General features: G+C 40.3%; 1 protein-coding gene across 1 annotated transcript; it reads right to left on the reverse strand.

Moving 5' to 3' along the window:
• Positions 1 to 1,358: 1,358 nt before the first annotated feature.
• On the reverse strand, positions 1,359 to 10,933 carry LOC311018775 (anoctamin-9). Its single transcript, XM_084017854.1, has 25 exons — positions 10,779 to 10,933; positions 10,530 to 10,668; positions 9,652 to 9,726; positions 9,415 to 9,537; positions 9,175 to 9,311; positions 8,867 to 8,916; positions 8,719 to 8,777; positions 7,933 to 8,012; positions 7,067 to 7,201; positions 6,886 to 6,979; positions 6,750 to 6,810; positions 5,584 to 5,666; positions 5,379 to 5,483; positions 4,860 to 5,024; positions 4,744 to 4,780; positions 4,247 to 4,358; positions 4,023 to 4,080; positions 3,804 to 3,901; positions 3,504 to 3,700; positions 3,260 to 3,412; positions 3,023 to 3,170; positions 2,812 to 2,934; positions 2,379 to 2,472; positions 2,138 to 2,250; positions 1,359 to 1,952 (listed from the first exon to the last, which is right to left on the reverse strand). Exons 2-25 carry the CDS (start codon positions 10,551 to 10,553, stop codon positions 1,937 to 1,939), a joined length of 2,340 nt encoding a protein of 779 aa, XP_083873980.1. The 5' UTR covers positions 10,554 to 10,668; positions 10,779 to 10,933; the 3' UTR covers positions 1,359 to 1,936.
• Positions 10,934 to 11,420: the final 487 nt, after the last annotated feature.

Consider the following 11,420-nt stretch of genomic DNA (forward strand, 5'->3'; position numbering starts at 1 on the left):
AAACCAAATCAGGCAATCAATTAAGAAAAATAAACTACAAAAAACGAAATAAATTGGCAACGAAATTGTTAATTTGTTCACTGAAAGAAACAAAATAAATAACAAACCAATAATAAACCCCTGTCACACACATACAGTTTAAGACAGGAAGAAATGGTTAAAACCTACAACTGACGATCTCATCAGCACACATAATAAATTAGCAAAGCAACAAGTACAATTTCCTACGAGTCATAATGTCTCCCATCTGCATAAAAGTTCAATGAAAATGTAAATGTTTGCATGTGTGTAGGTGGTGCACAGAAGCTTCCCGCATCCTGTGTCCTAGGAAGTTCCGATCTGCAAAAATTAGGGAAATAAACAGAAAACATCCCTTGACTCAGCAGCGGCTGTGGCTAGAGTGAGTCGTCCTCCAAGATAAGTGGTTCGAATCCCGGCTCCTCCAGTCTACATGCTGAAGTGTCCTTGGGCAAGATACTGTGCCATTGGTGTGTGAATGTGTATGAATGAGTAAGATCCTGATGTGCAGGCAGCCCCTGTGCCATCAGTGAATCATGAATGTGTGTGTGGGTAAAAGTGACTGAATATAGTGTAAAGCGTATAAGTTAGAAAAGCTATATAAATGTAACCTTATCTTTATAGTTAACATCATACGACCTCAGTGGCATTCGCAACTCATTTGTAACTTAAACGTCAAACTGAACTAACTTAGTTACACATGATTTGCAGACAATCACCGTAATAATTCAAGCACAAAACACAACATAATCACATAAACTGAGTACACAAGTTTACGACGACGTTCAGTGAAACGTGAATGCCACTCCTCCTTCTGACGCATCGCATTTTGATTGGTGCCGAAGGTTAAAGGGCATATGATGACGAGATACCCAACACACCGTTTGTTGTAGTTATGTACACGACCGCTAGACGGCACTAAACCTCGAAACGTGCCTATAGGTCGTAATAATCTCCTTGAACAAACGACCTACTGTATGTGGTCGTGTTTGGGCGGAGGACAGGCTGATCATCAGCTTTCTATGGCTTTCAATAAGATTTCAAATGAGCGATGTCAGGCTTCAAACTTGTGCTGTTTTTGGGGGATAAGATATACTCATCATCACTTCCCATCATCTGGATGTAATCTTAAATAGGGAATGATCAGGCCCGGAGCCTAGACGCCAAATTCTAACTATGTTCTGTTGCTACAATAAACATTCTAAACATGAGTTGTCTAACTGAAATGTAGCTATTACTGAAAAACTCTACTGTTTTATTAATTAATCTGTCACATTTCAAAATGTCACCTTTGACACACCTTTTAACGGTTAATCTTAAATCTAAAATACATTACAACATATGAGGCCAAAGTTTTCCCATTTATTCAATAATATAAAATATTATAATGTAAAACATTCTTATGTCTGGTTAACAAAAGACACCATGAGGTTCTTTCTGCAGTAATGACAATCATCACAGCGCTTATTCCCCCTACAATATAAGGCAACATCGTAACACACAATCGCCACTGTATGTGCAATAGCAGTATAAATTATTTTTAGGCTTTCAAAAAAAAAAAACACTCACATGCATCTCACAAATATAGAGATTCAACAGTAAGCTTCAGTGCATTCTTTCAATAGAATAAGTACAATTTTGTGGTGAGTAAAATCAGTTACTGTACTCTTGTTTTGTCCAAGAACAATAAGTCTGGCTTCAACGTCCGTTTCATAGATGAGACTCCAGAAATACAGCAATTTACATTTGACTGCAAACAATAATAGATAGTGAGAGCCCTCCATCTGAACTCTTCAGAGATGATGAATGACTTTGAAGTTAACTCAACACTGTGATAGTCTGGACAATTTAATGCACAAGGTAACACTAGGCTCATCTCCTCAGGGAAAATGTGTCACCTTTAAGTGTTTGAATGTGGTCATGCTTCAAATGATCTGTAAGAAAGAAGAAGAAAAAAAAAAAGGTTGGTCATTTGCAAACCAAACATGGTCACATGTGCTAATACAGCTGGATAAAGTATCATGGTCAAGGTAATGCAGGGTGTCTGCTGTAAAGCAACTTTTAACAGGGAAATAAGTACAGTGGTGAGAAAGACAGACAGACAGAAAGAGAGGCTCACCTGAGTTCCTCTTTTAGTCTGTTCAGTTTATCAAACAGTCGATCATTCTTGACCTGCATGGGAGCGCTCGGCACAAACCAGGCTGCAATGAACTTGCATATGACGACAACGTGCTGCAAACATAGAGGAAAATGTTAGGAATGTAATCTCTCTAGCTGTCAAAATGTGGTTCCATTAAAGATAACACGGTGTGACTGTATTATAAAAAGTGGTTTCTTGTTTGGCCATGGTTAAGGTTTACCTCGAACAGGATGACAAATGCAAAGCGCACAGCTAAAATTAACCAGAACTGTGGGGTAAAACTGTAGTCCTCATTGCTCCGGTAGTCTTTATACCTGTGAGGAGAAACAGACCAGAAAGCAGATGTTATTTCGCGGTTGTTTTTCAAAATCAACCACACAGTTCAATATCATGGGTACCATCTGCAATGGAGGTGACCTTTAAGAAGGAGGTAAACTGTATTTATATGGCATAGAGAATCTGCTTGCAGGAACAGTAACAGTGCAATACTACCAACAGGTCTGAGTGTACTGTGAGCACTGAGCAGTTATTAACACTGGTGGTGAGCAGGGTCAGTGCTTTGGCCTCTGTTGTCACTCAAATTACATGTTTTGACTTTGGTGACCAAACTGCCAGAATAACTCTGCAGAAGACAAACACGACAGACAACAAACCTGCAGTAAGACACATTCAAGCCACTAGGAGTGATCATCTGAGTGGCTGAAAACTCATTGCCTAGGTTCTGGTCATCCATTCGTGCAGTGGAGAGAGTGTTGTTGATGTATCCGGCCATGCAGCTTGAAAAAAAAACGGAAGAATTTATTGAAAGTGAGTGTTGCGCACAACATGACAGAACGTCGTCATTTTTCTCTGAGAATTCCTCACTCGATATCGGTTGCTGTGCCGTTGGCACATGGGCCATAGCGGTAGCGGTACACCAATCGAGGGATGAAGTCCGAAGACACACCGATGACCAGCCCGTTTGCGATGACAGCTAAGACGCCGATAGCCTCCAATATGTCTATCCACACGCCTGAGGAAAGGACAAAAGGAGAATTTAATAGACAATAGAAACAGGAAAACAATATTTAATATTTTACTTTTTTAAAAAGTGATGCTCACCAATATCGTTGGTTTTTTTGGGAACCAGTCTGCGCTCCAGAGTGACCATTTTAATGGCATCCAGGCGTATCTCAATGATATTATTAATGAGGGCAAGCAGAGGAGCAAGTGGAAACGCTGCCACGAATATGGTGGTAAAGCTGAACTGGATCACTAAGAAGAGAGCAGAGAAAAACAATACTTGCCAAAAACCAGAGCACCATGTTGTGTAATGGCTAGTTTCTGTTGTCAAAGCAGTACATACCCATCTCCAGGAACTCATGGAACAGGCTGAAGGAGTCAACGTCATTGAGCCGGTAGTTGCTGAGCCAGTCTCGAAGCTTGCAGTTATCACACAGCTCAGCTCCGTGTTTGGCCTCTGATTCATCTTTCAGGTAGCAGTGGGCACATTTCCTCTGTAGCTTCTGAGTTCTTCGTCTCTTCAACCACGTGCAGAACCAGCTGATGCAACCAAGAGACTGCTTTTAAAATCCCAGAGCCGACGTGAATAAAATGGATCACTGAGTGTTATACAGTACATGGTCATAAACCGATTCATACTTACGGCCCAGTGAACTCAAAGACATTGCTGATGGTTTGCTTCAGTACCATTATAATGGCCATTTGGATGAACAGATCTGTGAGACATCCACTGGGATGACACTGCACAGAGAAGTGTAACATGTTCAGAATGCAATCAGACACGACATTTAAATGTAAAACCTTTTTACGTAAAAGTGGACATTAGGCCTTTCAAAATAAGACACAAATTTATGTCACACACCTCCTCTAGTCTCCATTTCCCTGAAATTCGGACATAACCACCAGGATGGCCATTTATCCTGTCAGTATTATAATAAAATAAACATTGTTATTAGTCAGGTTAGTACACTGGGCTTTAGTAACTAAAGGGCAATGAGTTAGGATCCACAATGTGCTTGACAAAGTCTTGAGCTGACTGATATGTTTGAAATGAGCATGTGCATATTGAATTCCACTAGTTCTTACCTGCCGAGAAAAAAGGCCACGTAGAAGAGGGAGGAGAAATAGGTGAAGAACTGGAAGGTGAACATCTTGACAGTGAAATTCTTCTCTGTGGCAGCAAATGATCTTGTTTTCTCTGGTAAAGACAGACTTCATGTCAGTGACCATTTGAGGATTCTGACTTAAGCTGACTCGTTAATCTACCTTCAACTGTTGACTCCCTCTTTCTGTTCCAAGTAAATCTAGTATTTGAAGCACTTTACTTCCTGCCATGCCTCACCTGTCCTCTAGGTGCCCTCAGTGAGTTTCCCTCCTCTGTATATCACCTACCACACGTTTTCACAGCTGCTGCTGTCCGACTTACTTTCTGTCTGATGACCTACCTTTTCCTGTTCTCACTGCGCATCCCACTGACAACTGTAAACCTGTTAAGCTAATGTTAAATTCTGCCTGGAAACATGAGTGGGATATTAGCATCTCATTAAAAATCTGATTTACATACAGGTAAACTGTAAACGTACCTATTTCACAGAGCTTCATGGCAACAATCCGGTTGATCTGCAAACAAGACGACATTGTCAGACTCTTCAAATATCACTAAGGTTAGACAGAGATGCACCTTTAGTGACCTGCACACCCTTGTCATGACAGTGATGATAAGGTAATGGAGGACGGCCCCGAGCATCATTGCTCCGCTGTTGGAGTGGTTGCTCAGGAACTCCCATGATCCCTCAGCCAAGAGCACTGCTGCAATCACCCTGAACACCACCAAGGCATGTGTCAGGCCAATGATCACCAATATCTATGGAAATACAAAAAATACTCATTTTTATCACAATACTTGTGAGGGCCTCCATATGATTGAAGACTGTTTATGCGAAAACCTGAACTTCAACCAACAACCTGATTCTTATTTAACCTGAGCCGATTAAAGGTGCATTATATGAGATTATGTGCATTAATATAGCAGAAAACAACTTCTCTATATAGCTGGGCCGGCCACACATGCTTTTACTGCATGTTCATGCATATGAGCATGCCCCACTGTTCAACCAGTTGCCATGTTGAGAGCCATTTAGAGGCAACAGAAATGCTTCCAATCTCGTATATTGCACCTTTAAATATGTGAATGTGGTCAAAATGACAAGTCACCCACCATAGCTGTGACGCAGATCAACACCAGAGTGCTGCGCAGGTAGGAGTGCTTATTTTTTTTTGGTTGACAGTTAACGTCATTCACAATTTCCAGGATCAGTTCCTCCTTTTGTGAAATATAACAGAAAAATACACACAGTCGTGAATTCCAATGAGCACTGACTAGGTATTACTGAAATGGGATGTAATGTATAAAGTGAACGTACCTCCTCCTCACACCAATCAGACACTTTCCATTCACACACATATGAAGCCCGATGCCTCTTCCAGAACTCCAAAAAGAGCGTAGCTGTGAAGATAAAGGGTTTTTATGAGTCCATTTAAATATAATATGACTGCTTCGTAGAGTGTGTGGGTGTTTTTTGAGCACAGTCTTGACATTGAGGTGGAAGAAAAAGACATTTGTCAAATAATTGTCCTATAAATATCCTGTTTTCCCTCTATAAACTATAAATCAAAGCATGGATCCACTGTGGTGGTTATACTTTTTGCCACTTTTTTTAATATTTGATTCCTTTTTTTATTCATCTTTCTCTTAAATAAAATTAAAATATCGACCTGCCTGCATTTGAAATAAAATGTGCGTTTGGTTATAGCATACTGGAGCAAAGGGTTTATCACAAAACTAGAAAGTAGCAGATAACTGATCCCGACGTCTACGGTCTTACTTTAAACTGCTGATTTGATGGTAAATTGCATCATGTCAGCTCCAAGCCTTGCTTGGTGTAACAATTCTAGGGTTTACATTTAGTTTTTTCAAACCAGTATTGGAAGTTGACTTACATTGTTCCACTATACCAACATGTTTCTGTCCTTGACGCATTCTTTCCCTTTCTGTAATCTCACACCTCCCTTACACACTTTTTAAAGTAACCGTTGTGCTAATAAACTCCACAAAAAGACAGAAGTACTAAAGGAAGAAAAGCTGAATGAGTCAGTGAAAGAGCATTTAGACGTTCTTATAGATGACTGCTTGACCACCCCCACGGCCAGATGGCCTGGCTGATGAAGATGTAAGAAGCCAAGACGAGTAGGTTCTACCAGTGATGCAGCATCTCGCTGGCAGTACAAAGCTCAGCAATCATAGAACATCCAGGCAGTTGGACCAAATAAATGTGAATCAGATAAAGACTCGATTGTACAGTTGTCTTGTAAATCCAAACGCTTGTGGGCGGATAAAATTCAAATTTAAATAATTTCTATTCAATGTGCCCTCTGCGTGGATTTTAATGGCTCTGAGGCAAAACTGCATATGCACGAAGTGTGGTTGTGATAAGTCACGAATGCATCAACAGAGAACTGAATATTGAAAATACGTGACTATTTCTATCAAGGCAACAACAATTATGTCTTATTGACACACAAAACTCACCCCACACTGCCATGAACATCGCAAAGAACACTGTGCCGTTATTGTCGAACAGCAGGCTGACCTGCGGGTGGACAACAGCAGCAGTGAGCACAAACAGACAAATACACCATTTTACCCTGTAAACGTGCTGCTGTACCTTGGCGTATGTGCACGTGTCTGAGAGCTGCCACACTTTGCATCTGTTGTCACAGAGGGGACACATGACTGTGTCTGCCTCACAAACCTCCTTTCTGCAACACAACAAGCACTTTATTTATGACAGCGTAGATGCTCTGTTATGATGACGCAGATGCCGTGCAGGTGTGGAAAACACTTACATGAGGGGTGAGCTGTTGAAAAAGGCGAGGCCATAAAGGAAGACAATGACCCCGATGAGAGCGGGTGGGATGAGCAGATATGTGTACCAGCCCAACCAGAGATAGTACAAGGCCACCTTCTCCCCAAAGTAATTCCTGACGTGGGAACACACACACACACACACACACACACACACACACACACACACACACACACACACACACACACACACACACACACACACAAACACACACACACACAGAAAGAGAGAAAATAACAAAAATGTCATGAATAGTATACAGAATAAACTTAATAATCAGTCTATAATGTGTTTCTAATTGGTCATGTCATGCTGTTTATTTAAAAACAGAATGACGGTACTAAACCAACATTTTCTGAAATTATACTTTCAAGTGTATAAAATGTATCAAATATGTACAAAACTGACCTTTAACAGAAACACTGTATGTTGATCATGTTTATTAACTGTACGTGTTGTAACAGGGAATTCTCTTTTCTTTTTAAAAGGGTGTGTTTTAGCCTTCTGGTATTTAAAATGTTTAAACTTTTGGTATAACAAGTAGACTGACATATCTGATTCTTTTACTTAAAATTGGAGACACGATGCACATTTGCAATGTGTTCTGCTGTTTGGACTCCGTAAACAGGTGAATCTAAAGACTCCAGCTCTAGTCTGCACCAGCATTAAGTACTGTACATGATTCTAGACAATGAGACCAAACAATGGCTGCATCCTGCGTGGGTGATGACATGTTTGCTGTTGACTTGTTGTCGGGGATGACATGGAAAACAACAATGCTGCAACAACTGCAACTGTAAGAAAGAAAACAGAAAACAGAATAGGCTGTTGTGTTGCGGTCCAAACCTGACGGCGGTAATGGGTTGCCCTTGGAGACAGGCTGTCCATCGAGCCCAGCTCTCCTTCAGCTCTCTCTGTTTCTTTTTCTGAACAGAAAAAAAAAATCACCAACATGAAGAAGAGCTTACAGAACACAACATACAGTCAACATCAAAAGCTTGCAATGTAAAAATGTAACATACTGACTATAATCCACTTACTGGCTAATATATACAATAACAAACAAAAATTCATATTTTGAATAAGCTTTGGAAATGTATTTACATGTTAATGTCCTGGACATATCTTGTCCTCTCACAGCGTTGGAGTAAACACACATGCACATGCTAATGTGCACACACTGTATGTGTCAACGTATGTTTACACACATGCTAACTAATGCCCAGCTTTGATTAACTCACTGCAATAATATCCCTCCCATCTGTGAAGAAATAGTTTTTTGGCAGCAATGTATTGTTTTGGAAGTCCGCTGCCAAGTTTGACTTTTTTAGCCGCTCTTGAAGAGAAAGCAAAACACTTCAACTGTGTGAAGAGAAATAATAGTATCACTATTTTTAGCACGAGTATGTGAGGAACCACTTAGAGAATGAAACTGGTTTTATCGTATTATTCACCTCATCTGACCTTAAAATATTGATTCACTTTACTGTTTTCATTCTGTATTCATGCAATCTGTTTAATCCACATTTCCTGTCCAAACCCTGGTAGTAACATGATATTGCAACCTGTAATAGTGACAAATCGTATATGCTGTAAAAGAACAAGTCTTGTACTGTATGTTTGGATTTTTACCTCATGCAAGCAGAACCTTGCCTCAAAAACCTTCATTTTCATAAGATCCCGCAAACCCTCTGGGAAGAATAACAGGGGAGAAGAAAGACATGAGAGATGAGGAAGTTGGTTACCTGAGGAGATTGTGCATACAGTTAGTTGTTCTCACCTCCTGAACGTATCGGGGTGTGATTCAAAATGAAGTGGACGATCCTTATCCTGAAACAAGGAATAATGTCACTTATATTACTGGACTCGCATCAAGAGAGAGAAATAACTCAATGAATACAGTCACTTTTCTATGGAGCCTTTGACATTTTTGCCTTTTAGTAATGACAACGAAGAGCTTCGTATTACATATTTATAAAATACCTTATTATATTAAGATCATACAGAGCACATAAACAATTACAGATGATTTAAATAGTATTTGCAGTCATTTCAAATGCCAAGCTACTGTTTGGCAGTGAGTTTTACCTGGTGCTGAGTGGTACAATGTTCTGATCCGAGCTCCAGTTACACGCATCAGACACTTTGAGCAGATACCTGTACTTCTCAAAAATTTCTTTAGGCGCTTGAATCCCATAGAAGACGAGTTCATCATCTATTATTTTCTAACGGGGAGGAATAAAGACGAGGCAAAGGGGTAAAAAATTGTGTCACCTTTCTAACCGTGAAGACACATTATTTTTTCGTTTATTATTATGAAAGACTTACGGTGACTTTCAAGTTCTTTTTTTTCAGTTCTTCGATGTATTCAGTTTGCTTCTTGAAAGCCTCTCTCTCCTGGTTATTAATTGTTTTGGCAACCAGAACATAGTCATATGATAGCGGTGTGTGCTGCGTGACAACAACAAAAAAGACAAATCAGACTGTCAGGCATTATATGGATCAATCTTAATCTGTGAATAAATAAAGTTACAATGTTGTTTAATGGACATAATAAATTCTTACCACAGGAGGGAGTGATGTCTGTTCATTGCCATTCTCTTTCACCACTCCCATCAGTTCCAGTAGTTCAATACTGTTCTATACAAGAAAATATTGAAAAAATAATACAAGAAATCCACAAAATGACATCCAATTCCAAATATCACGAATGAAGAGGTAATTAGGTTCCACCATTTCACTGCAATTTGAAGGGACAGTTCAACCCCAACCCCAAGTGTTACCTGTAGTGCTATATATCAATCTAGATTGTTTTGGAGTGCCTTTTCGGAAATATAATGGGGGGGCTCAAAGTGACAAAATATAATATGGGCAGATTCACATAGAAACTATTATTGCTGTTGAGATTTCAGAAGATATATATATTTGTTGGCGCTCAAGTCAAGTGTCATATAGTCCCATTATATTGAAGAAAAGGCATGCACCTCTACAAACATCCTGAAAGGTCATCAACTACGACGTATTCCTGTTTGACTGTGACGCAGGGATGTGTCAGCGTCAGTGAATGCCACTGTGGGAGCCTGACTCACCTGCAGTGATTGTCAGGGAAGAAGGTTAATTTAACCTGACTTTACAGCATGGCATGTGGGTATACTGTCACCTGCATGCTATTTAAAGTCAACATAGTGAAGGTGTGTCACTAGAAACCAAAAGGTGGAAGCCCATAGGCTATACCATCCCATTCAATCCTAATTCGGATGAAAACGTGGTGTGGTCTTTATAGGTGCTGGGCCTTGTGCTGCACTGGAATGGGCTTCTGATGGAGCTATTTCGTCTGACAAGTGCATGGTTAAAACGCAGCAGGCCTTTGCTCAACATAACATCATGTTAAAGCAACAGCTGGCCTCAGAACAGCTTCATTATGTGTGAATAAGATCACCCACCTGCCTCCTGTGGCCAGGCATCATGAGAAGGTGCTGGATGCAGATGCGACTTCCAGGATTTAAAAAAAAGGGGAAAAAAAGCTCCAGTCACCATCCAAAGATCCCGGAGCCCCTCCGTCCAGCTCAACGATACGCCAGACTGTGAAATGACATGAGTGCTCTTGAGCAGGCAGCAGACAACTTCCGTACTTCCCCTGGGAACAAACGTGTTGTTGTATCACTAGCTAAGGAATGTAAAAGCGACTCTACCTGTTGCTGCTGGTGTCACACCATATTTATTCGTATCGCCTCCACCTTGTTTGCCCAGTTCAGTTCAGTCGGTCGGCGGTGAGGTTTACAAACAAGACAATGGATCCACTCTGCGTTACAGCAGCCGCGGGCAAAAACACCTCGATACGCTAGGTCAGGTGCGGTGGAATGGTATATTTGTGTTGCCTCCTCCTCACTGCTGCACAGTTACATCTGTCCGCCACTAGGTGGAAGCAGTGTGTTTTCCCCAGCGCGCTCATTTCAAGCTGCAGCTGAGTCGACCCACACACACAACTCATCTTATATTAGATGTTGCATGGTGGGAACAACACTCTTGTTGGTTTATGAAGTGAAGTTTCTGCTTCAGTAGTTTTTCTTCCCTCTTTTGACAACGAACAAAACATGTCCACATCTAGGAAGTTCCAAAACGAAGTCATAAAGTCAGTAAAAAAGTCATAAATCAATAATATAAGTCAACCACTGCAAAAAGTTTACACACTGCATATTTGTAGTGGTGAAAAGATTTGATAAGCTGTATTTCACTCCATTTTATTCCACTTCTTTGTTTGAGCTTTAGATGTTGATATAGACCATTATCATATTATTATTCCCCATATATATATACATATATATATATATATA

The sequence above is a fragment of the Eutrigla gurnardus genome (assembly GCF_963514095.1).
Source record: "Eutrigla gurnardus genome assembly, chromosome: 9".
NCBI lineage: Eukaryota > Metazoa > Chordata > Actinopteri > Perciformes > Triglidae > Eutrigla > Eutrigla gurnardus.